The sequence below is a fragment of the Hevea brasiliensis genome, unplaced genomic scaffold, assembly GCF_030052815.1.
Source record: "Hevea brasiliensis isolate MT/VB/25A 57/8 unplaced genomic scaffold, ASM3005281v1 Scaf5, whole genome shotgun sequence".
Lineage (NCBI taxonomy): Eukaryota > Viridiplantae > Streptophyta > Magnoliopsida > Malpighiales > Euphorbiaceae > Hevea > Hevea brasiliensis.
This window is the reverse complement of record NW_026615028.1, coordinates 1895184-1921576: the sequence shown is the minus strand read 5'-3', so window position 1 is coordinate 1921576 and position 26393 is coordinate 1895184. Positions and strand designations below refer to the sequence as shown.

The following is a 26393-nucleotide window of genomic DNA, read 5'->3' as shown; positions in this document are numbered from 1 at the left end:
CTTCTTCTGAAGTCTGTTCCCCCATGTATCATCCATTCCTTTATGCTAAAAAAAGATGTACAATATTAAAGTTTTCAATTCCAATTCTGTTAAAATAGAGAGAAGTATAACTGAAACCAAAATCATTGGTGTGCTTATATCTAGGGACAAAAGAAAGGCCATTGACATGTTAAAGGCGGTGATTGCTCCCTCCATTTCCATCTCATAGAAGATCAGAGTTGGGGTAGCTAGGAACTTCCCTATTGAAGAGTTGGTTGGAGCAAGTTTTTTAGCAAATATCACTATAAGAGAACACAAGTATTATTGACAGATTTACCGACGGAATAAAATTTTGTAAAAAATAATATTAATTAGGGACAAACTAAAATCCATTATTGAAAGTTAACTTTTTGAATTAGCTACGGATTAGTGACATATTATGGTTATCGTTGAAAACATTGTTGCTAATAGATTAGTGAAAAATTTATCACTTACCTATATTATCAGCGATGAATCTATCAATTCATCGCTAATATCCTATTTTTTAGTGGATTTTTTTAATTCAATAATATAAATTTATCTATTAAAAATAAAATTATAAGTTAGTAAATATAATCTTAATAGAATACATATATTTTTTAATTATAATATTTAAATACTTAAATATGTAAAAATAAATTAATATTTTAATAAAAATAATAATAATATATTATCAGGTGAGTTACACAAATTTGGAATGGGAAGAAAGTCCCTCAGTCTCCGCCCTGCACAATATCAAAAACAGGGCGGAATCAAGAAAAATGGGTTAGATGTGAGGTGGGTTTGGAAACAATCGGCCGTATAGTAGGATTATGTTTTTTCTTTTATCTCAAATATTGAAGCTCAGGCATGCATTTAAAAAAATAATAATAATAAACAAAGGCCTTCTTATTTCATTGAGTTTCTCTTTTATTATTATCATTATTTTAGATAAATGGATGTTTGACCACTGAATCGTTGTAATTCCATGAAAAAATCATCTAAAATTGTTAAATCATTCATATGAGATGTAAAAGTAAAAACTAAATTCAATTTTAAACGTCTATATGTAATTGTTGTTAACATATAAATATAGATTATCATATTGGATCAGTTTAACTAACATGCCAAAACAATCAATCCAAGACACTTTAAAGCCTAAATCATCCGAAACCAAAAGACACAGAATTGTGTCAATTTGCAAAGCAAAAGACAAGATAATCAAAATTGGGTTAGTCGCCTGGAGAGAGAAGACCATGTCTACATATAGTAAGAGAAGGGATCTGCATTAATGGAGACACAATGAAAAAACAAAGTAGCCCTGGTGGCAGGCCCAAATATGTTGTAATTTGGACATGGAACCTTGTAAAATCATGCCTTGGAAAGAGCTTGGTTGGATTGGAGGAGCATACCATTTTTTGATGAAAGATAGCAAGAGATGTAGTTGTAACTTGCAAGGCTTGCAACCTTGATATTGTCTACCATCCCAAGTGGCTTCCACCCATCTAGCTTGGCAATTTCAAGTCGTGCAAAAGGCATGAGATCTCATTTCTATGATTTTCTACTAAAATAGGCTAAGATAAGCATACACGATACATAGGCAATGAGCAGATACAGGGCTATCCACTGTGTTGGCACAGAGCATGTATGCACAGAATAGGCATGGGAAGCCTCAGATTCCTGTAAATGTCACCAGGATGTATCCAAATTCTCCACCACAAATCCTTTGAGAAAATAAGTATGTTTAAAGAGTCAAATGAGTTGTAAACTTGCTAAATCCATTCTAAGTTTCTAATTCAACAGAAATAGAAGCATACAGTGTGCTTGCTTCCTTCCTTTGGCTAATAGAAGGCAACGGAGCTGATCGAATTCAGTGATACATTCTTAGAGCCTGTTACCATTGGCTCACATACTTTCAAGCAAGCAAATGCATGTAGTGATGATACAGATTGAAAATTGCATCCTTATTCCTTTGATCCTTTCTGAAAGGACTGTTCAACATAATAAAAAACCCATTCCACAAGAAGACTTGAGAAAACTAATTCATTGAAGGTGCTACAAAAACAATATGGATTTTGATAACCTGTAGAAACCCATTTCATATGAAATTTTTGAAATGCAAAGCATCACTTATTCAAATTCCTGCAGTATTCAGTATGGTGCATCTGCAAGTCCTAAACGTATCCACCATTGGCACGAATAACCTGTCCATTAATCCACTCACTAGCATCAGTAGCCAAGAACCCAACAATAGGTGCAATGTCCTTGGTCTCGCCAAGCCGGCCTAGTGGACACTCATCTATGTTCTTCCGAATTTGCTCCTCAGTCTTCCCAGAAAAATACATCTCTGTTGCAATAGGACCTGGTGCAATGCAATTTGCAGTAATCCCAGTTCCCTTGAGTTCCTTTGCTAATATCTTTACCATTGTCTCTACTGCTGCTTTTGAAGCTGCATATACACCAAAGCCTGGCTTCAATCCACCTACCATAGATGATGATACCAATATTATTCGGCCACCACCATCGCGTTTGAGCCGATTTGCCGCCTCTTTGCAGCACAAGAATGCACCTTTCGTGTTAACACTGAAGATGAGGACATTATTAGAGTTTGCAGTAAAATGGAAAACAAGTATAGTATAGATATTTGAATAGGCTCAGTGAAGAGTTTTAATTTGATAGATACTGAATGTATTGCAAATTCTATGTTCAATTATAGATGTTTCTATAATCAACTATTCAATATGTCCTCATATTCAACATCTTTCTACTCCACCATCATCCAACCATTAAAAGTGAAAATTTTCCACCTCTTTTCTTCGCTAATGATGAAATTGTATCTCTGAAATTATTTACAAGGGATTAGCCTTCTGGGCTGACAATTCTTTTGACACCTATGCAAAAATGGACTATATTCAATCTTCCTAGGCTAATTCAAACTGTTAATCAATCACACGCAAGTCTAAATCTTATCAACAGTTGAATCATCAGTTGAAAAAACAAAAGCTTTATATGAAATTGAGTTTCCTTTTGCATTCCCCACCTTCCCATGGCCATAACTTGGTTCAGTTTAAAAACTAAAGGATACACATGAGAACTTAGTTCCATAATTCAAAGTGCATGAAATTGTAAAATCACTAATCAAATTGGCTAGCAACAATGTGCTTGTTTGCTGAAATTAAACTTTCAATTCCAAAGAATGAAAAGAATATATTCCCTTTCTTCATTTTTCAGTTTTCACTCTCCAGTTTCCATCCATGTCTAATCAGCAACAATCCAATCTCGACTTTCAAAAACAAAATCATATTCATCAGTCAAAATACAGCCAACTGGAAATCAGAAACGAAAAAAAAGAGACATAATTTTGCTGGTTAGTTCACTGAATTACCTGAACGTAAGGTCAAAATCCTCCAAGGAAGTGTTAGCTATGGATGGATACTTGGGATCCAACACTCCAGCTGAGTTCACCAAGACATGAACGGGCGACCCAAAAACCCTCTCAGCCTCATCAAAAAGAGACTTCACATGGGATGGATCGGAGACGTTGGCTTGGACTGTTATGGCACGAGGGGAATGATTGTGAGGAAAAGAAGAATTGATCTCTTCGGCTACAAGTTGAGCCTGGTCCCTGTTGGAAGAGTAGTTGATGACAAGTTTTGCACCCAGTGAGGCCAAGTAGACTGCTATGGCTTTCCCAATGCCGCGGGATGCGCCAGTGACTATAGCAACCCGGTCTTGGAGTGGTAGAGGAGATGGGTTTGATGAATTGGAACTTGATATGTCCATGGATAAAGAGATTGAAATGGTTATCTCTTTGTCCAAGTTCGAGAGAGAGGTCCTTTATATCAGCTCTTTAAAACCTACGGATGGGCCGTTTTGAATAAAGACACTAATAATTTTTTTTTCTTTTTTTATAAATTTTCCATATGTTTAATATATATTTTAAAACTAATTTCGACATATCAATTAAATTGTCTCTAAATAATTTTTGAATAATAAACTTTTAAATTTTTATATTGAGCGAAAATAATAATAACAACAAAATGGCACTCTTTTATTTTCTCAAATTATATATATTTTTTATAAATATAAATTTTTATGTTTGTATAATAATTAATAATTTATTTTAATCTGAATTCTTTTTAAATAAAATATTTTAATTGAAGTGCTATTCCACGTGGGCCTAGGCGGCGCACAGCACAGCCCCATGAACAGTGAACGACAGCTATAGCACTTGAAAAGAGGGGAGAAAAGGACACAAGGTGCTGCAACTTCTGGTGATGTTTCACTGTAATTTTGGCCTCCATTCGACGTGTGGCCAATGGCAACAGACTCCTCTGGTCCCCAATTCTCATTTCTAACCAACGGCAATGAGTATAGTGGCCCAAGGAGAGATAGAAAATGGGTATCTCCGAAGGTTTTCGTTCAATCTGGCCGTCACCCAATTGATCAGATACCACCAATGGACTTCACTTAAGTAGAGTTTAGAAGTGGGATGAGGGGCGGAGCCAGAATTAGACAATTTAGATCAATTGATGAAATTTTTGAACACTTTTCAATTGTCATTTTCAAAAATTAATTATGCTATAATTATTGATGTGTTTTGGACTTTGTGCAGGGACCTTCAGGTAGCAGAGCACATCCCCACATTACAGACATAGGTAGCCTCAGATTCCTGTCAATGTCACCAAGATGTGTCCAAATTCTCCACCTCTATCCTTCGAGAAAATAAGTATATTTAAAGAGTCCAATGAGTTGTAAACTTGCTAAATCCATTCCAAGTTTTTAATTCAACAGAAATAGCGAACAGTTTGCTTCCTTCCTTTGGCTAACAGAGCGCAACTGATCTGATCCAATTCAGTGATACATTCTTAGAGCTTGTTTCCATTGGCTCACATTCTAGCAAAGCCAATATACGTAGTGGTGATACAGATTCAAAAATTGAATTTTTATTCCTTTGATCCCTTCATGAAAGGATTGTTCTACACAGATCAAAACTCCCATTCCACATGAAGACTTGAGAAAACTAACTGGTGGAAACCAATTTGTTATGAAATTTTCAAAATGCAAAGCATCATTTTTACAAACTCCTGCATTATTTAGCATGGTGCATCGTTAAGTTCTAAACGTATCCACCATTGGCACGAATAACCTGTCCATTAATCCACTCACTAGCATCAGTAGCCAAGAACCCAACAACAGGTGCAATGTCCTTGGTCTCGCCAAGCCGGCCTAATGGACACTCCTCTATGTTCTTCCGAATTAGCTCCTCAGACCTCCCAGAAAAAAACATCTCTGTTGCAATAGGACCTGGTGCAACGCAATTTGCAGTAATCCCAGTTCCCTTGAGTTCCTTTGCTAATATCTTTACCATTGTCTCTACCGCTGCTTTTGAAGCTGCATATGCCCCAAAACCTGGCTTCAATCCACCCACCATAGATGATGATACCAATATTATTCGGCCACCACCACCGCGTTTGAGCCGATTTGCTGCCTCTTTTGAGCACAGGAATGCACCTCTAGTGTTAACACTGAAGACAAGGATATTATTAGAGTTTGCAGTAAAATGAAAAACAAGTATAGATATTTGAATAGGCTCAGTGAAGAGTTTCAATTTGATAGTTACTGATTGTATTGCAAACTCTATGTTCAATTATAGACGTTTCTAAAATCAATTCTTCCTACATGTCCTCATATACAACACCTGTCTAGTCCACCTTCATCCGACCATCCACCACTTTTCTTCCCTCGCGATGAAATTGTCTCTCTGAGATTATTTACAATAGGTTAACCTTCAGGGCTGACAATTCTTTCAAAACCTATGCAAAAATATGACTATATTCAATCTACCTAGGGTAATTCAAACTGTTAATCAATCACACTCAAGTCTAAGTCTTATCCTCATTTGAGAAAACAAAAGCTTTTTATGACAATGAGTTTCTTTTTGCATTTCTCCCACCTTCCCATGGACGTAACTCGGTTCAATTTAAGAACTAATGGATACACATGAGAACTTGGTTCCATAATTCAGATTGCATGAAATTTGAAAATCATTAATCAAATCGGCTAGCTACAATGTGTTCTTTTGTTGAAATTAAACTTTCAATTCCAAAGAATGAAAAGAAATCCCATTTCTTCATTTTTCACTCTCCAGTTTCCATTAATCAGTAACAATCCAATTCTCGACTTTCAAAAACAAACCCATATTCAACAGTCAAAATACCCCCAACTGCAAATCAGAAACAAAAAAGAAGAGACATATTTTTTGCTGGTTGGTTCACTGAATTACCTGAAAGTAAGGTCAAAATCCTCCAAGGAAGTATTGGCTATGGATGGATACTTGGAATCAACCACGCCAGCAGAGTTCACCAAGACATGAACGGGTGACCCAAAAACCGTCTCAGCCTCATCAAAAAGAGACTTGACATGGGCTGGATCGGAGACATTGGCTTGGACTGTTATGGCACGAGGGGAATGATTGTGAGGAAAAGAAGAATTGATCTCTTGGGCTACAAGTTGAGCCTGGTCCCTGTTGGAAGAGTAGTTGATGACAAGTTTTGCACCCAGAGTGGCCAAATGGACTGCTATGGCTTTCCCAATGCCCCGGGACGAGCCAGTGACTATGGCAACCCGGTCTAGGAGTGATAGAGAAGATGGGTTTGTTCTTGATGCGTCCATGGATAAAGAGATTGAAATGGTTATCCTTTGATCCAAGATCAGGGGAAAGGTCCTTTTATCAGCTCTTGAAAACCTTCGGACAAGTTGTTTTGAAGAAAGACATTGAATACCAGGACAGCGAGATTTTTTTTTTTTTGGAAAGTAGAAAAATTCCCCTTTTTTTTACCCGATTTGCTGAGGGGACTTCAATTCAGCTTTCACGTCCTAACATTAATAAAAGTTCATTGACATTTTCAAAAAGAAAATTCATTGATAAAAATATTATCAAGTGATTGAATTTGTAACTCTAAATTGATTTTCAGATAAATTTTATTTATTAAATTGTTTAAATTATGAAATAATCGTTGTTGGGAGGATTTTCCTTAAATATATTTTCTTAAAATTTAATTAAACAATCACTTTTAACTTTTTAAAATTTTAAAATGGGATAAATAAATTTAAAATTAATAAATTAATTAATAGCGTTAAAAATTAGTAAAATATTTTTATATTTTAAATAATTAAAAATTTGTTTAGAAATAAAAATATTAATTAATAAGATTTGATAGGTTTTTCCTTCAATTTCTAAGATTTGATATGGGTTTTTTCTTTAATTGCTAAAAATTTGCCTATATTGTGATGAAGGAGAATTAGAGATATCTTGAGATTTGATTTCTTTTTAGGAACCATTTAATTGATAGGATTTGATAGGTTTTTCCCCTTCAATTGCTAAGATTGGATCATTTTTTTTGTTTCTTTAATTGCTAAAAATCTGGCTATTTCTTGAGATTTGATTTCTTTATGGGAATGATTTAATTTGTAAGATTTAATAGGTTTCCAAAATCTATATGTATATATATATATATAAAGCAGACAGATTTTTTTCTGGTGCTGGCACTTAAGATTCTAAAATTTTCATATTTATGCCACGTGGCAACATTTAAAGCAGTCAAATTTTCTTCTGAATTGCCACGTAAAATTCTAAAACTAATACATTTATGCCAAATAGCAATATTAAATTGAATTTATTATATTATCATATATACCAATTATATATATATATATATATATATATATATATATATATATATATATATATATATATATATATATATATATATATATATATATATATATATACATAAAGTAAGGAGATTTTCTCTTCCTATTATTATGTGGCATTCTAAATTTTAGTGTTATCACATGGTATTTACTATATAAAAATTATTATATTTTACAATTATAATAATTAATGTAAGTAATTATTATTTTTTATATTAAGTATTTAATTTTATTTTTTATTTAATTCTAATTTCCTTTTAAATATCTTTACTATTACTATTATTAGCATAATTTTTATGGTTAACCAATTAAAAATAGCGGATATATTTCAAACATTTATAATTTTTTCATTTAATGATTCTTATATTTTTTATTATTTCATTTAATTATAAAAATTTAAGAATTATATATATTAAAATTAATAAAATAATTTAAAATTATACTATAAAAATTATCACATGGAGTTAAATATTTTGTCATCTTATTACATAGAGTTAAATAATTTGTCCACTCTCTCTCTTTTATATATTTAATAAATTTTAATTTACCTTGATTTTATTTTATTTTAACACATATTTAATAAAAATATATTTTTAATTATATATTGAAAGTTATATATATATATATATATATAATAAATTATGAAAAAAATGAAATAAAATTTTATTTTCATAGTAATGGAAAATAAGAAATTTATGTTAATATTTAATTTTTATTATTTTTTATATTATTTATAATATAATTAATAAATAACTAATGTTAGTATTAATCATATTATATTGTTTTATTATTATTTAAAAAAATTATACATATGTGTATACCTGCCCCACTTGAAGTTTTATTTTTTATCAATTAATTGTATAATTTTTTTAAAATTATGATTAAGTTATTAATTTATTAATTATGCATATATAAGTTACAAATTATTTAATTATTACACTTTAATAATATAATAAATAGTTATTATTATTGTTGTTATTATTATTATTATAAATACTTAAAATGTTCAATTTAATTAGAGAAAGGAAAAATTAAGAATTAATTAAACTAATATATATATATATATATATATATATATATATATATATATATATATATATATATATATATATATATATATGCTCCCACTTAAGTTTTATTTTTTATTAATTAATTGTACAATTTTTTTAAATTAGGATTAAGTTATTAATTTATTAATCATGCATATATATGTTACAAATTATTTGATTATTACACTTTAATACTATAATAAATAGCTATTATTATTGTTGTTGTTATTATTATTATTATGAATACCTAAAAAGTTCAATTTAATTAGAAAATAAAAAAATTAAGAATTAATTGAACTAATTTATTAATTTTACCTAACAAAAATATATACTGATTTTATATGTATTGCATTTTTACTTTCTGATAAAAAATTAGTCTATATTTTTATAAAACAAATTTAATAGCAGGTAATATTTTAAATCTATCATATTTATACTGATTGATAATTTTTAATTAAATTTATTGATGACTATTTTGCTATATTTCCTAAAAGTTATAATATATAATTATTATATAATTTTATTTATATATATATAAAGCAGGAATGTATGTACAGAGAAATTACATGTAACACTTTCCTTTTAAATATCTTTACTATTACCATTAATACTATAATTTTTATGGCTAACTAATTAAAAATAGCGGATATAATTCAAAAATTTATCAATTTCTCATTTAAAAATTATTAAATTTTTTATTATTTTATTTAATTATAAAAATTTAGAATTATACTATAAAAATTATCACATGGAGTTAAATATTTTGTTATCCTATCACATAGAGTTAAATAATTTACTCTCTCAATCTTTTATATATTTAATAAATTTTAATTTACATTGATTTTATTTTACTTTAACACATGTTTAATAAAAATATATTTTTAATTATATATTAAATGTTATATACATAAAATAAATTATAAAAAAATGAAATAAAATTTTATTTCATAGTAATGAAAAATAAGAAAATTATATTAATATTCAATTTTCATGATTTTTTTGATATTTTTTATGGTATAGTTAATAAATAACTAATATTAGCATTAATCATTTTATATTATTTTACCTGCCGTTGCCCCCTTAAAGTTTTAGTTTTTATTAATTAATTATATAATTTTTTTAAATTATGATTAAGTTATTATTTTCTTAATTATATATATATATATATATATAAAAGTTACAAATTATTTAATTATTACATTTTAATACTATAATAAATAGCTATTATTATTATTATTATTATTATTATTATTATTATTATTATTATTATTATCTGAAAGGTTCATTTTAATTAGAGAAATAAAAGATTAAGAATTAATTGAATTAATTTATTAATTTTACTTAATAAAAACATATACTAATTTTATATATATTGAATTTTCACTTTCTGATAGAGAAGTGGTCTATATTTTTATAAAATAAATTCAAAAGAATGTAAAATTTTAAATCTATCATATTTATACTTATTGATAAATTTTAATTAAATTTATTGATAACTATTTTTCTATATTTTCTGAAAGTTGTAATATATAATTATTATATAATTTAATTTTCTAAATACAATCCTTTTATATATATATATATATATATATATATAAATAAAGAATGACCGTATTCACAAAAAAAATGATATGTAACACTTTTCTTAAAAAATTTATCATGTTTCACTTTCTATAAATATTCTCTTTTATACTAATTACTATTTAATTTTTTATTTATCTTTTAATTATCATTATTATTTAAAATACTATATTAAAATTTATGATTTAAATTATTTTTTTTAAATTTAATTTTTTAAAAATTAAGACATTTTATAATTAAATATAATATTTATAAATTATTTATATTATTATGTAAATACTAATTATTATTTAATTTTTAATTCTTTTTTAATTATTATTATTTTTTATAATACCACTTTAACATTTATTAATTAAAATATTATTTCCTTTAAAAACTATTTTTTGAAAAATTAAGAATTAAATATAATACTTAAAAATTATTTATATTATTTTTTTATAAATTCATTTATATAAAATATTATTTATCATATGCTACGTTTATCATATGTTACGTTTAGTGGTAATAATAATAATAATAATAATAAAAGTAATTGATGACCATTAATTTAAGAAAAATTGATTATTAATTTATGATTTCATAATTAATCATAAATACTCTCATTTATATTAATTATTATTTAATTTTTTATTTTTCTTTTAATTATTATTATTATTTATAATATTGCCTTAACATTTATGATTCAAATTACTATTTTTTTTTAAATTAAAACATTTAGTAATTAAATGTAATATTTATAAATTATTTATATTATTTTATAAATACTAATTATTATTTTTTTATTTCTCTTATAATAATAATAATAATAATAATAATAATAATAATAATAATAATAATAATAAATCATTGATGGTCATTAGTTTAAAAAAAACAATCATTAATTTGTGATCTAATAATCAACTATCATATAATTCAATCTTAAATTATTTCATATTTTTAACAAATATTTTTACTGCATTGTTATATTTTTTATTATAAAATCTTTATTAAAAAATTTGAGAGACAAAAGTGTATATATGAAAAATTATAAAAATAAAATATAGATATTTGACTTATTTATAATTAGTATATATTATTTTTTATGTTAATAATTTAATATTTTTTATTTTATTTTCTTAAAATTAATTAATGTTATTATTATTATTATCATCATCATCGCCAACATATGGCTATTTAATTGAAATTGCCAAGTAAATAAGAAATATTTTACTTTTAAAAAAATTGAATTTAAATGTTTTTTGTTACCATTTTTCAATTCAATAATATTTAGTTATAAATTATTTTTTTATTTAAATAATTTTCATTTATTTATCAATATATATATAGTATCATATGAGATTTTTGATATATATTAAGCACTATTCTTTTATCAAGCATTTTTATTTAACCTAAATGTGCTCAAATATTTTTATATTTTATTATTTCTTTCAAAGCTATTAGTTATCATTCTCAAAATTTATTTATTTAAATATATCTAATTAATATTTATTTAATTATTAATTTTTAAAATTTTCTTATTTAATATTTCTTAAACTTTGAATATCTTATTTCATTATAATTATATATCGAATAAAATTATAATTAATATTTTGATTATCTATATTTTATTATAATTAATTTTCATCAAAATTATTTTTAAATTTTAATTAATTATCTATATCTTAGTGCATAAATTATCTCTTAATTATATTTTTTATATAGAAGTATAATTTTAAAGATAAATTGCAAATATAATAACATTAAAAATTTAGTTATAAATAAAAATGATTAAGAACAATTAAAGTTATAATATTATAATTATGAAATCTGTCTTTTGAAAAATAGTATGTATTTATAGTATTTATTTTAATAATAGAAAATTATGACATTTTAAAATTATACCTTTTATGAAATATATTTATTGTCTATTACAAATTTATGTAAGGTGATAACTATTTTTGTCAAATAATTATTTTATAAAAAAAATTGAGATTAATAAAAAAAATTTACATTTAGATGTAGTAATTTAAAAAATAATATAATAGAATGTTATTTTTAATTTATAATAATATTATATATTTTTATTATTACTGAAATTAAATAATTCAATTCATCATTGGCAATTTGATAATTTTTTATTATATTAATAATAAAAATATACATTTATATATTTTTACACATTTCTGAGGATTTAACCAAAAATCGTTTAGAGTGGAGAAAGCGAATCCATATAGCCGACCCCAAATTTTTGGGATAAAGGCTTAGTTGAGTTGAGTTGAGTATATATTTATATATTTTTAAAATAATATTATTTTCTCATTAATTTAATATATTTTCTATAATTTATAAAAAATAAATATCGATTTACATAAATTATGAGATAAAATATAAAAATTTTATGAAATTTAAATTATTTTTTAAATAAAGTAATTTAATTACATTTTAAACAAAATAATCATGAAAATTACTCTTAATAAATGTATAAAAAAAATTAAATAGGTATTTTAATTAATTATAATATAAATTAATTAAAAATTTATTATTATGACAGGTAAAAATTTATTCAAATTAAATTAAATAAGAGAGAAATTTTAAATTAAAATTAATTTAATAGTAATAATTTATTTTATTTAAAATATAATTAAAAATTAAATTAAAAAATAAAAATTATAAATTACCCATACATAGCATGGGTATTATGCTAGTTATATATACATAATAATTCAAAATTAAATCATATATTTATTTATAATTATATTTTCATAAAACAATTTTATTAATTAAATTTATAAATAATATAGTAAACTGAATTTATCTAAAAAATAAAGTGAAACATTTGTCAATAAATTAATCTTAATATTTCAATGAGATTAATTTAAATTGAGAATAATTTAAATTAAGTAAAATTCTTAGGGAGTGGTCTATGTTGAAGTTTTATTTGGGTTAAAAATAATAAATTGAAAATGAATATACAGTAAGAAAGCTAAATCAAATTGGCTTAACCTATTTTGTTGAAGTTAACTCAAAAATTACAAATAGATAAATTTCATTTTATCTTAAGTGATGAAAGATGGAATCAAATTTTGATTATAAATTAGTTAACCCAATAACCTTTACTCATTGATATTGAAATCGTTTTTATACTTTAACGCATAGAGTTTATGCCATAATTGGAGCCAAAAAATTGAAAAAAAGACATTCGTTTTGAATATTCATTTCTAGCAAATAAGATTGAATCATCATTAACCCGGGCTTGACCATCGATCCGAATTCAAGAACATAAAAGAAAATGCAACTCTTGGATCAGCAGAACCATGTAACATTTAGATAACAAATCTGTCAAATGACACAATTGGGTATTAATTTTCTGATGATCTTCATTCTTTGTTACTGTACAATATATAGAATACACAGGAGATACATTTACAAGGAAAGAATGAGTGGAAGAATAATACAGCAAATAATGACTAAGCAAAATCCTAAAATAAGAAAGAAATAAAGGTGATTCCTGTTTATGATTAGGAAGATTTTCCATATTATACTGGGCCCTTAGTTGACTTTGAAAGTCATGTCCCAGTCTACTGTTGTATTGGCCAAGTGGGCTACTTTGGATTCATAACTCCAGTACAATATAAGGATATGGATTTTTGAGCCAAATTCTTGCTTGGCTGTGTCAAAGAGTTGCTTGACTTGATCTGGGTCTGAAACATCAGCACTTATAGCAATTGCTCGAGGATAAGAAGACAATACACCTGAAGCATTGTGCTCGGATGCAAGGAGATGAGCTTGGGCGGAACTTGATGCATAATTGAGCACGTATCTTGCACCAAGAGAGTGAAGGTGAGTGGAAATGGCATGGCCAATTCAACTTGAACCTGTTACAATGGCTACCCGACCATTGAGTGGAAAGGAAGAAGATGCTACTGCGACCCATGACAAATAATCCTAGCATGAACCTGCTCAACATAGCGAAAAGTAGCATTAACACATCCACAAGCCCTTAAAACACTGCCAAATGCGACTTTACTTGGATTTACGTTTTCCTCTAACCATCCGTGAAAACAGACTAAACACTCTGTTAGACTGTTGCTTATTTTCCTTGCAACAAAACTGGATAATACCTTATTCCAAGTAATCACGCTTCTAGTAGGCATATCATCAAAAATCTTCACTACACTACAGAAAATAACCTACCACGATATAAAAATCAATAAGCTTATGGCACAAAACTCTTTCTCCATCAAAATCCACCTCGAGAATTTTCCCATGAAGCTTTTTGCATTCCATCAAAGACCCAGAATTCAAACAGTAATTCCAAAATTCTCTAGCTGTGAGGAATTCTATAAAGATTCTGTGAGTCAATTGACTATAATTCCTATGAACTCACTGCAAAAAATGAAAAAGCAATCAACAAAGAGGAAACAAGAGATTATACATATGATTTTGCAACCATAGCTCTCAGCAAAGTAAATGAAATAGAAAAAACAGAAAATTGGGTACTACCTTTCGAGGTTTTGCGTGGGTATACAGTGGAGGGTGCTTTGAATTTACGCGGGAAGTGAGAAGGGAATGGTTTGGAGAAGGAGCTGCGAAGAGACATTGGGCTAAAGTGGCTAAAACTCATGCCTTTGGAGGATGTTAGCGAGCTAGCATTGACCCTATGGATTTTTTAACCCCCAGCGGAACTAGAATAAATACCTAAATTCCCTCAAAATTTAAAAATTTCCCTAAGCACGGGACAATAATTCCAAGGGACACCGTTTTCCTCCTCCTCTCCCCGCTATACACCGCAGTAGCACTCAAAAAGAACCCGCTAAAAAACCCTAGAACCCAAACAAGGGAAGAAAACAAACCTAAATATGGCAATGGCCCGAACTGGAGTCTACGTCGACGATTACCTAGAGTGTAAGTTGCTACATTTAGACTCATTTTTTTAGAACCTTTTTTCCTCCATTTTTAGGGGGAAATTTTATATGAGAATAATTTAGTCCAATTTTGTTGATCTGAATTTGAATAGATGCAAGTACATTACCAGCTGAGCTTCAAAGACTTCTCAATACTATCAGAGAACTCGACAAACGGTCCCATTGTAAGCCCATAAATGTGTAATTCGTGTACATTTTTATATGCATTTTCCGGTGTATGAAAGTAAGGGTAATCACTGAACTTATCTAATTGTAATGTTTCTTCAATTAGACGCTGATCTAGATAGTTTTAGTATGAAACTTAGTCAGTATTTATCTTTTTTCTCTCAAGTCATGTGTAAATTAAATTTTTCTTATCTCTGTAGACAATAATTTTTTACTTGTAGAGAAAATAATTTTAGACTTTATATAAGAGAGGAGAAAAAAATGTTGATTAAGTGTCATGTAAGAGTTGTTCACATTAATTTCTAACTGAAAAATCAGTAATTGAAAGTAAGAGGAATTTTACTATGTAAAATTTAAAAATTTAAGAAATTTTATGTTAAATTTTAAAATTAAAATACTGTAGTGTTACAACTATATAACTTCAATGGCAGTTGTTGAAATTTATCTACGTAGTGAAATTTTATTTTTAGGGATTTCGGTGATTTTTCCAATAGCTATTTCTAACACACACATCTAGTGTATCCATGCTTAGTTGTGAAATTTTGAATTTTTTTGTATTCTTTCAGGTATAATTTTAATTATCCTATGCTTACATCCATTTATGCATGTGCATGAGTTGTAAAATTAGCAATTTTTTTATTTAATTTTCCTAGTTTCAATAGAATGTTTCCGCGGATGTAATGTGGATATGTTCGTACACAATTTAACACCTAGGCATCTACATCACATATCTTCGATTTTATGTGAATATGTATTTTTTTTTTAACCATTTTAACCCTTTTAATTAAGTATGGATGTGTCTAATTTATCCATGTGTTGTATGGGCGGATGGAAGCGATGATAAATCAAACCAGGCAGCAAACAAAGTACCGTTTAGGATTGGCATCACAAGGCTCAAAGAGAGGGAATGGTGCTTATAATAACGGTAACATTGAAAAGGATGATGCTGTTGACAGAATGAGAAAGGATATTGAGGCGTATCAGGATAATGCATTGAGTTTATGCACTGAGAAAGTTTTATTGGCAAGACAAGCTTATGACCTTGTAATTTTTTGCCCATACTAAGGCCTTTAATCAGTTGATATTGCAATATCTTCTAGATTTTATGGAATTGCTTTAGGATTTTGGAGTTTTGTGGCATGAAATGGTGATGTGAAAAATGGACATCTGCTCATTTAGTTCAAGGTTATGCAGTAGTCCCTGTTTATGCATTGCTTGGTTGTTGACGCTAGAAATTGTTTTGAGATATGGAGCTTAGGTTTGAGAAGCTATTAATGCATATTGACCAGCATCATTACGTGGATGATACAGTATTGTATTGTAGCTTTTTAAAGTTACAGTTGTTCAAAATAGCATTTAATACCTTTTCTTTTTCCCCCTCCTCTGTTTTTATTATTTATTTATTATTATTATTATTTTTTTTTTGTGTGTGAGAGAGAGAGAGAGAGAGAGAGAGAGGAGAGAGCCCAAAATCTGTAATCTAACTATGGTAATCCGTTAATTTTTGGATAAATGGATAGCTATGTCAATTCGCAGCTCAAATATTTATCCCTGCAAGTTTTTACCTGTTTTGCAGAGGTATGATCACAAATCACTTTGTTTACTGCAAATTGGGCCACCATTCTATCTTCCTGGCACAGCTTTTTATGGAAACAAAATGTTGGAATTTATTGCTTTGAGGATTAAGGTTCAAAAGGAGGCAATAGGTATAATTTTTTTTTTTTTGTAATAAAAAATAAAGGTTCATTCATTAGTAGGTCTTGCAAGGCAGAGAATACAAATTTTAAAAAAAGGTTCCATGGCTTAACTATAACTACCAAAAACTCATCATGGGCCCAAACATTATAATAAATCCAACCAGATCTCCCAGCTCCACCAAAAAAAACCCTAGGCAGCCAAAATGGGTTGATGACCTATAACAATAACAAATCCGCCTACAAACAACTTGCATCATGCCTTCAGGAAACCATGGGTTTATAAAACCACTTGAACTCAGACTGGCAAACCGCACAACGGAGGAAGCAAGGTCGGGTAGAGTCTCGCTGGCATCTCAATCTTATTTAGCCAGGGCGACAACACCATGTTCGGTTGACTCTTCAAATCCTATGAATATTTCCTCCTTCGACACCCAACAACAAGAACTCTCTCGTGCCTAGTCCATGGCAATGCTCGAGCAACCTTATAACCACACAAATGGAGCAGATTTGCAAAAAGTCTGTCTCTTTTGTGCCATAAGATCTGCAACAATACCACCGAAAAAACCAAAAGACAAAGCAAGATAAGAGAACGAAAAACAGGACCACGTCACAAGGGCAGCCTAAAGGATCACTCACCATTCACCGTTTGCTACTCCACCATCAAAATCTATGGAGGAGAAACCGACTAACCAGTAAGGAGATGACCTCCCTCTCTACAGAGAGAGAGAGAGAGAGAGAGAGAGAGAGAGAAGAGCAAGGTCTAGCCTTGAAAGAAGAAACCCATAATTGAGAAGATAAAAAAAGGGAAAAGACATAGAATGAATTAGAGGCTCACTTAAAAATGTAAATATATTTTATTTAAGATCTTAAAGCTTGCTATTTAAATTTTTGTGATTTTCAGGTTATTACGAAAATTTAATAAATAATTAATTTAATTAATTAATAATTAAAATATTTCTAAAAAAAAAAATTACTGGGTCATATTTGTCTCGTGTTGATATATGAATATAACATAATTTGAGTGATAATCCAATTCTATCATAAATTTAAATAAAAACGCAACTTATTTTTCAAATGGATGATAGACATGACATGATAATATGTTTAATATGTGCTATAGTGTGAGTCAATTAATTTAATTTGCACTTTAATATATATTAATTTTATAATTTTAGGTTTATTATTCTCTTAATATAAAAATTTATTGAAATACTAAATTATAAATATAATATAATATAAATAACTATATAAATATATAATTAAATTAATATAATTCTATAAATGATAATTACACAAATACAGTGAATTTGAAACCAAACTCTTTAATTTCGTGTCAGATTTGTTGTGTATATATCATCACTTTTTCATTAATTTTATTAAAATTTAAATTCAAAATCTTTTAATTCTAACAACGTCTTTATCACTATTAAACTAAAATCCATTAGCTTTTATATAAATTAAACTAATAAGTGAAAAAAAAAATTACTGATGAATTTGGGAGAAGCACGAAGACAAAATGTTTTTGTTCCAAATGACGAAACTGACCTTATCATCCAGCAGAGCGATCATTATGATATGTGTGGTGCGATGACTTTTGTCATGGGGTCATTATCTCACTCTCCAAAAGATGCACTTCATTAGTCATTAGGTGTACAGTATACTCACTTATATGTCTTAGGAATCTCTCTTATTTGACTAATGTGGGACGAGCGTAATATTCTTTCCCACCCAAACTCGTGACGCCCTCGTCATGACTAGCTCATCCTACCTATCTCGGTCTCATTAAGACACTTGTATTATAAAGTTGGCTCTAATATCACTTATCATGAGTTCATTATGCTCTCTCCAAAAGATACACTTAGTGGATGCTCTAGGAACTTCTATTATTTGACTGATGTGAGACGAGCGTAACATTTTTGCATGAGGCTTGTTTTATTGTGCCTAGGCGAGCACCCAAGAGCATGGGTGCCATGCTAGCCATTCCAGGTCATCTTCTTACGACAAAGTGACTCGATTGACAGGGAGAGGTATCCGAAAGTCCATAAAAAACTGTAGGAGGAAAGGCGAAGTCAAGCCTGATCTAAGAAAAGACTGATTTTCAACCAAAGCAGAGTGAGGCAGATGCTGACTTTTCGTTTATGCAATTAATTAATTAGTTAAATAAAAATATATTTTTTATAATAATGTTTATAATTTTTAAATATTATATTTTAAATAAATTGAATTTACATGTTTTATAAAATTATTAATTGGAATATATAAAATTAAAAAATTTGGTTAATGATAATAAGTTGTAAATGAATTCATATAATTTATAATAAATTCTAAGTAATTTTCACATGTAACTTACAACTTTTCATCCCTAACTCAAATTTTAAAGAAATGAATTTCTACCATCTCATATTAGTGTATTAAAAAAACTATATTGTGTATTTTAAATTGGCCATTTTAAATCTTAATTTTTAAAAAGATGAAGTTCCATTGATGATATTTAAATCATATTAATCATGTTTAGAATGATCCTTTTGTTAGAATTTAATTTTAATATTCAATTAAATTGATTTTATAAAAAAAAAATTTATGTATTTAAAATAAATTTTAAAATATTGTAATTTATTTAAATTTTATTATTTAAAATATTAATAAACAAAATGAATGTAATTATTTTTTTTAAATTTTCCTTATTTATAAAAAATAGTGTTTTGAGTTTTTAATAAAAAGTTTTATTAAGTGAATTAAATTTTCTCAAAATCATACAATTTCTAGCATGAATATTGTTTTTAAGTGATTAAATTTTTAACTGAAATTTTTTTTAATAAATAATTTGTAAGAAAATAATTTAATTAAATTCTCACTAAATCGTAATTATTTTTATTTTTTTAAAAAATATAAATTTTTTAGTTAAAAAAATTAAATTCTTTTATTTCAAACACTCAATTAACAAAAAAAAAAATCCTTGTAAAATTATACTTTGCCAAATAAGAGTATAAAAATTAAATTGTAACAGTTTTAAATTTTCTAAAAATATGAAAATTGATAAAATAAAATTCAACTTAATGATTTTTTTTATTTTTAGATTTTTCAAACATACTAGTTGCATATAATTTAAATTGACTACCTTCAAATTTTGAAGAAATTAATTTCAAATCCCAAATCCAATTAAAAAAAATACTACATCCTTCATTCCATTATAATAGATAATTTAAAAAAAAAAATTTATTCCACTTTATATACTATTTTAAAAAATAAAACAGTATTTTTTTTAATTTTTACTCTTATTTATTTAATATATTTATTTTTTTCTTAACATATCATATATTAGAGTCGATTATTAATAATTTTTTTATAAAATTAAGATTATCTAATATTTTTCTTAATTATCGTGCAAACACATTGGAAAGCTATTACAATGAAACGGAGAGAGTACCTCGAAGCAAAATTCCAGAGACTGAGCAAACAGTATTTAAAGGGTAAAATTGTCCAAGCATACAAATATTATGGGTGGAGCCCACTGGAGAAGGGATAGCGGCGGAATTGCAGAGAAAGATTTGAATTTCAACGTACTCCCTCTTCATAAAAACAAGAAAGCCAGGAAAAGAAAATCCCAAAAGACAGGCCCTAAAAACACGGGATTTAAATTTTACATTCAGGATCCTTTGTACTAAACCCTATACACACACTGTTACCCTCAAGAAATACTATTTGATTTGGCTTGGCTCCAAAATTCTTCATTTTTTTTTGTTTCTTGTTCCTGTTTTGAATTTAGAATCCCCTGTTTCTTGGTTTCACTAAACAAAGTATTTGATTTGGGTTTGCTTCCAAATTCTTCATCTTTTTGTTCCTTGTTCATGTTTTCAAGTTCTTGAATTTAGAATCCCCTGTTTCTAGGCTTCATTAAACAAAACCATTTGATTTGGTATTGCTTCCAAATTCTTTATCTCTTTTTTTTTTTTGTTCCTGTTTTCAATTTCTTGAATTTAGAATCCCCTGCCTCTTGGTTTCACTAAACAAAGATAAGAGAAGAGTGAACAGAGCATTTCCTGCAACAAGAAGAACAAGAATAGAGAGGTGGGACTGTGTAATTTTGTTTTTTTTTTTTCTTTGTATTGCTTTGAGACAAAAAAATTAGTTACTCATCTTATGTTTTTGAGTTACTGTGTGCTGCAGGTCTTTAATGTTTGTTCCTATTCTTGTGGATTTTAGATTCATTTATGTTGGTATTTGCCACATGAAATCTCAATAAACCCATTTTCTAATTTGAGCTTTAGATTTTGAACTTTAATTCACAGAAAGCAAGACTCTTTTGAGGTTGAATTTTTGTACTTCCATTTTGAATTTTGTCTTTTGTTATTTATATCTGTTGATATAAGGAACAATGTTGAGATAAATGCTCTGGGTTTTCTCTACTATTTGCTTTATGTGATTTCTGTCAGATATTGTTTGGGCTTAGATTCTTCATCCAGTAAATTCTCAACTTTTACAAAATTTGACATGAAGTAAAATCATGAATTAATCCCCAACTTAGTAACTCAGATGTATATTGGAATGTTTGTTTTCAGGTAGAAGATGGGTAGGAATCTCAGTCCAATAGTTCGGCAAGAATTGGCAAATCTTGACAAAGATGCTGATAGTCGTAGATCGGCAATGAGAGCACTGAAATCATATGTGAAGGGCTTGGATTCTAAGGCAATCCCACTCTTTCTTGCCCAAGTTTCTGAAACCAAAGAAACGGGTTCTTTGTCTGGCGAATACACTATCTCACTCTATGAAGTTCTTGCCCGTGTCCATGGAGTCAACATTGTTCCTCAGATTGATAGCATCATGGCAACCATTATCAAGACCTTAGCTTCAAGTGCAGGGTCTTTTCCTCTTCAACAAGCGTGCTCAAAAGTGGTGCCAGCAATTGCCAGATATGGCATTGATCCAACAATGGAGGAGGACAAAAAAAGGCATATAATTCACTCTCTTTGTAAGCCACTTTCAAAAGCTCTCTTGGGTTCGCAGGAAAGCCTTACTTCTGGGGCTGCCCTTTGCTTAAAGGCTCTTGTAGACTCGGATAATTGGCGGTTTGCTTCAGATGAGATGGTAAATAGGGTTTGTCAAAATGTAGCTGTTGCTTTGGAGGACAAATGCACTCAGACAAACTCACATATGGGATTAGTCATGGCTTTGGCTAAGCATAATGCTTTAATAGTTGAAGCATATGCAAGATTGCTTATACAATCTGGATTGCGTATTTTGAATGCTGGTGTTGTAGAGAGTAACTCTCAGAAAAGGTTGTCTGCTATTCAAATGGTCAATTTCTTGATGAAGTGTTTGGATCCAAGAAACATTTTTTCAGAGGTTGACTTGATAATTAAGGAGATGGAGGAGTGCCAGTCTGATCAGATGGCTTATGTGAGTGGGGCTGCTTTTGAAGCTTTGCAGACTGCAAAAAAAATATCCACAGAGAAAGGATCAAAATTTGAGAAGAGTCCTGGTTCGGTTACTGGCTCAAACTTTGGTAGGGGAGAGCACAAAGGAAGGAGGACTGTAACTAGTGCTGGAAATCTTTCTCCAGCATCTATATCACCTGAATCACAGACACTTGATTCCTTTATTGAATATGACTCTTTGGCCGAGTCGCCTATTTCAACTACTGAGATTTCTCAGAATATGGAGTTTGACCGTCAGAGTGTGAACCGAAAACTTTGGAGACATGAAAATGGAGGGGTGGATGTATCTCTAAGAGATGGCTTCTTTTCAGATTTGGTTCATGGAAGTCCAATCCATGATGCATTTCCTGGTCACTCTGGGCATCTTGAACTTGCTGAAAATGGAGGAGATCACACTGAAGACTTTGCGGGGTTCTTGCAAAGAACTCCTAGAAATGGACTCAGGAGTACCACTCCCAGTCCTCAGGTAATTGTTGTGATTGGTATTTCAAGAGTTGCTTGCTTGCTTGAATTTCTTTCTATTTGGACTCTTATATTTAGTAAGGATCAGATGGTGACAGTGAATTTTAACCTGAGTTTGCAAAATATTGGTGAGTTATGGTGCTAGTTTTTCCAGTGATAAGTAGAAGCAAAAAAGATGTTTAAACTTCTAGCAAGGTTTCTAAATGCAGATCAGAAAATGGTGCTTGAGATTAGTTTCAAGAATTTTTTTACCTTGTTGGCATTAGCTTCATTTTCTGGTTTTTCTTATGATATGGATGTTTTTCTTGCCTATTGCACTTGGGAATAGCACACCTTATAGCTGGAAAAGATTGCCGTTTATAGCTCAGATGCTTATTTTGACTGCTGATATTTTCCATAGTATTACTGTTACTATGTTTCATCTTCTTCTTCTTCTTCTTATTTATGCTAATGGTTGCTAATATAATCATATTTATTTTTCCCCGTCTCTTTAGAGGTCACGTTCTCATATAAATGTTGACAACATTAGCATCTTCACAACTCCAAGAAAGCTCATTCGCTCTCTTCAGGATCCAAATGATGTGGATTCAGACATCTATGAGAAACTAAGTCCACGCTCGAGCAAATTTGATTACAGTCCAAATATGAAGTTCAATGGAAATGGCTTTCAGCGTAATGTGGAATATGAGGTTGAAGATAATAGAAACTCATATGCTGGGGAGGAACAATTCCTAGATACTTCTGAGTCAGTGTCATCAACAGATAATGTTCTTGTTGATAGCGACGTGCAAGTGTCTACTGAAGTGGTAAATGCAAATAAAGATGATACTCCAAGGTTTCCCAACAGAAAGGGCCATCGAAAGAATTCTTATGGGTTGATTGTTGGCCTGTCTTTTGCTCTTCTTGCAGTTTTTACCTCATTAATGTTGACTATGTTAATTGATGGTCAGAAAGGAGGAGGTCAATATCTTGTTCCAACATAACTAGTTCCTCGTTGTATCAAATATTAGTTCATTGCTGAGAATCCTATGTTTTTTGTACAATATCTAGTCAGTTCCAACAATTAGTTGGATGTTTAATGTGCTTGATATAGATCATTTGTTTAGCTTGTCAGAAAACGATTTCACACCATTTAGATGTTTGAATGTATTTTGCAATGTTCTTGTTCAAGTTTAAACTACAGTTATAGAGGGGAAAGGGGAGGAGGGATGGTTGAAATACTGCTCTCTTGTCATCACATTAGCAGCAAAATTTTCATTCCATACAATAAGATTTCTGTATCAGCAGGTTCATGTTACATTACTTCTCATTACGAACAAGCAAGTCACTATTCTCAATCACTATTGAAATCCATCATTATTCAGAGATTAGGATTATGTAAATGTTGCCCACCTGTCCAAACGTCTCCAGGACGCAAAATCACTGGCTTAAGCATTGCTGATTGTCCTACACATATGAATGAGTACATGCCAAAGCTTTCATGGATTGAGCCAGGACTAAACATGTATAGTTCTTCAAACCCATCCCTTGCTATGACAACTGAGTTTCTTCTACCCTGTTTTGTAATAAGAAGAGGGAAAGGATTTGTCAGCATATTAAAGGAAAACAAGATTAAAAGAACAAGGTAAAACCGTACTCATTGTACGTGAACTTTGTTGTGTATATCCAAGAGTTTGGATTAACTACTGCAGCTTCTAAACTCTTTTCTGGGGTCAACCAACTACAATTCTAGCTAAGGTAGAAATATCAAATATTTTCTATAATTGGCAATTTACCAAGTGAAGCCCTCGACAGAAACCAGAGTTCTGAGATTGGTAAGTTTTGAACCTGGGTGTTCATTTTTTATTTTAGATTCAATCACTTACATCTAAGAGAAAATTAAAAAAAAAAAAGGAAGAAGGAAAGAAAAGGGAACTGAATTCTTGAGTGATTAAGAAGAGTACCCTGTCAATGATTGTGAAATCCCGCGGAGCATTGGTATAAATCCTGCTCATTTCCTCAGTTAAATGCTTGTAGCTATCAGACTCTTCACCCTCCATTTCTTCTTCGCTCTCTATTTGCCTGATGTTCCTTTTATCAGAGTTCTTTTGATTTCTTGCACCCCAGCCAGATCCTTTGAGCCTCACAATATCTCTTGGTTTCCCAGAACCATCTCTGCTTTCTGGGCCAAGGTCAGGAGGAACTATGCTCAAATTTGACAAGAACATAGGCCTGTTAAAGAAATTTGATCCCTCTAAACCACATGCATAAGTCGCTTCTGGTGTGCTTACTGTTAGATGGCTTATAAGGGATCCCATCAACTGGATCGATGAAGAATTTGAGTTTGAAACAGTGACCTTTGAGCTTAAGGTGTCTTCTTCCAGATTCATAATGTGTCTTATTTCAACCATATCTTCTGCATCTGTGCTTATCAGTTCAACCTGCATTCCGCAACTTCCTACTTCAAGAATGCGTTTATAACTCCAAGTATAAAAGAATAATCTTTCAAGAATTGACAAGTTATATAGACATACCTGAATAGAGTCTTGAGGAGAACCTCTAATGGCATGAACAGCCCAAGTGCTTGGAGACCATGAAGTTTCACAATCACTTCCAAAGTTGAAGGCTAAGGATACCCCTCCTTGTATGACAGGATTACCATCTTCCCCCTTGGAGACAGTTGTTTGCAGCAGTTCAACTGTGCCACCATGCCACATATGTGCCTTGTATGATGTGATCAGGCCACTTGGAAGCATCAGGGTGGCTGCACTCCCATTCTCCAATTTCATCTTGGCAATGTAGCTGTCGCCAATATCTTCGAAAGTTACTCCATGTCCACTGAATTCTTCCTCCAAGTAGTCTACATTTATCGGTTCGTATGGGATTGAAGCTACAGAAGGAATTGGGAATTCTCTCTTCTTGTTGCTGTATTGAAAAGAAATAGAGGGAAGGTAAGAATGAAAACAAAATGGATGTTTGGTGGGGGAACTTGTGGAGGGGATGGAAGCAAAGTTCAGTGAAAATAGAGAACTGGAAGCCATAGTCAACCCTTCTTTTCAATTGTGTATTAAAGTGGGCATCATTAAGCAGACGATAGAACTGCATACTTTATACACATAATTTAATAAAAGGAAAAGGAAGTTATGGGGCCCACTTATCCATGCCTTCCCTGCTGTTGGATAACTCAGCCACTACTTTTGGTTGGTTCTAATTGATAACTACTTAGATATTTTGAAATATATATCTTTCTATTTTTCTTTGAAGTTTTTTGACAATTTCTGCTATCCAATTCCAATTTTGTTGGCCAAGCATTCAACCTTATCCTTTCAGATAATAGAAAGAAATTACTGTGATTTTTTTTTACCTTTTCATACTTACACATTTTGTTGTCATTTCATTCAGTGTATT

General features: G+C 29.6%; 4 protein-coding genes and 1 long non-coding RNA gene across 5 annotated transcripts; 1 reads left to right on the top strand and 4 right to left on the bottom strand.

Moving 5' to 3' along the window:
* Window positions 1-1940: 1940 nt before the first annotated feature.
* On the bottom strand, window positions 1941-3830 carry LOC110659103 (NADPH-dependent aldehyde reductase-like protein, chloroplastic). The gene is made up of 2 exons (XM_021816955.2): window positions 3383-3830; window positions 1941-2580 (listed from the first exon to the last, which is right to left on the bottom strand). Exons 1-2 carry the CDS (start codon window positions 3778-3780, stop codon window positions 2172-2174), a joined length of 807 nt encoding a protein of 268 aa, XP_021672647.2. The 5' UTR covers window positions 3781-3830; the 3' UTR covers window positions 1941-2171.
* Window positions 3831-4927: 1097 nt separating this feature from the next.
* LOC110659102 (NADPH-dependent aldehyde reductase-like protein, chloroplastic) lies at window positions 4928-6784 on the bottom strand. The gene is made up of 2 exons (XM_021816954.2): window positions 6284-6784; window positions 4928-5525 (listed from the first exon to the last, which is right to left on the bottom strand). Exons 1-2 carry the CDS (start codon window positions 6670-6672, stop codon window positions 5117-5119), a joined length of 798 nt encoding a protein of 265 aa, XP_021672646.2. The 5' UTR covers window positions 6673-6784; the 3' UTR covers window positions 4928-5116.
* A 10337-nt stretch (window positions 6785-17121) lies between these two features.
* On the bottom strand, window positions 17122-17931 carry LOC110659034 (uncharacterized). The gene is made up of 2 exons (XR_002495688.2): window positions 17746-17931; window positions 17122-17650 (listed from the first exon to the last, which is right to left on the bottom strand). It is a non-coding gene; the product is annotated as an uncharacterized LOC110659034 (long non-coding RNA).
* A 2775-nt stretch (window positions 17932-20706) lies between these two features.
* LOC110659099 (protein SINE1) lies at window positions 20707-24183 on the top strand. Its single transcript, XM_021816952.2, has 3 exons — window positions 20707-21177; window positions 21669-23010; window positions 23501-24183. The coding sequence occupies exons 2-3, from the start codon at window positions 21676-21678 to the stop codon at window positions 23987-23989; spliced, it is 1824 nt and encodes a 607-aa protein (XP_021672644.2). The 5' UTR covers window positions 20707-21177; window positions 21669-21675; the 3' UTR covers window positions 23990-24183.
* A 35-nt stretch (window positions 24184-24218) lies between these two features.
* On the bottom strand, window positions 24219-26294 carry LOC110659100 (protein NDH-DEPENDENT CYCLIC ELECTRON FLOW 5). The gene is made up of 3 exons (XM_021816953.2): window positions 25520-26294; window positions 24950-25426; window positions 24219-24561 (listed from the first exon to the last, which is right to left on the bottom strand). The coding sequence occupies exons 1-3, from the start codon at window positions 26024-26026 to the stop codon at window positions 24367-24369; spliced, it is 1179 nt and encodes a 392-aa protein (XP_021672645.2). The 5' UTR covers window positions 26027-26294; the 3' UTR covers window positions 24219-24366.
* Between the last annotated feature and the right edge of the window lie 99 nt (window positions 26295-26393).

Bases quoted from the DNA above. Each gene is read 5' to 3' on its own strand.
- LOC110659103 (XM_021816955.2), bottom strand. From the start codon at position 3,780: ATGGACATATCAAGTTCCAATTCATCAAACCCATCTCCTCTACCACTC. The intron at 2,581-3,382 runs GTAATTCAGTGA...CCTCATCTTCAG, and splicing joins GATTTTGACCTTACGTTCAG to TGTTAACACGAAAGGTGCAT.
- LOC110659102 (XM_021816954.2), bottom strand. From the start codon at position 6,672: ATGGACGCATCAAGAACAAACCCATCTTCTCTATCACTCCTAGACCGG. The intron at 5,526-6,283 runs GTAATTCAGTGA...CCTTGTCTTCAG, and splicing joins GATTTTGACCTTACTTTCAG to TGTTAACACTAGAGGTGCAT.
- LOC110659099 (XM_021816952.2), top strand. From the start codon at position 21,676: ATGGGTAGGAATCTCAGTCCAATAGTTCGGCAAGAATTGGCAAATCTT. The intron at 23,011-23,500 runs GTAATTGTTGTG...CCGTCTCTTTAG, and splicing joins GTACCACTCCCAGTCCTCAG to AGGTCACGTTCTCATATAAA.
- LOC110659100 (XM_021816953.2), bottom strand. From the start codon at position 26,026: ATGGCTTCCAGTTCTCTATTTTCACTGAACTTTGCTTCCATCCCCTCC. The intron at 25,427-25,519 runs GTATGTCTATAT...TGCGGAATGCAG, and splicing joins CTCCTCAAGACTCTATTCAG to GTTGAACTGATAAGCACAGA. The intron at 24,562-24,949 runs GTACTCTTCTTA...ATTACAAAACAG, and splicing joins ATTTCACAATCATTGACAGG to GGTAGAAGAAACTCAGTTGT.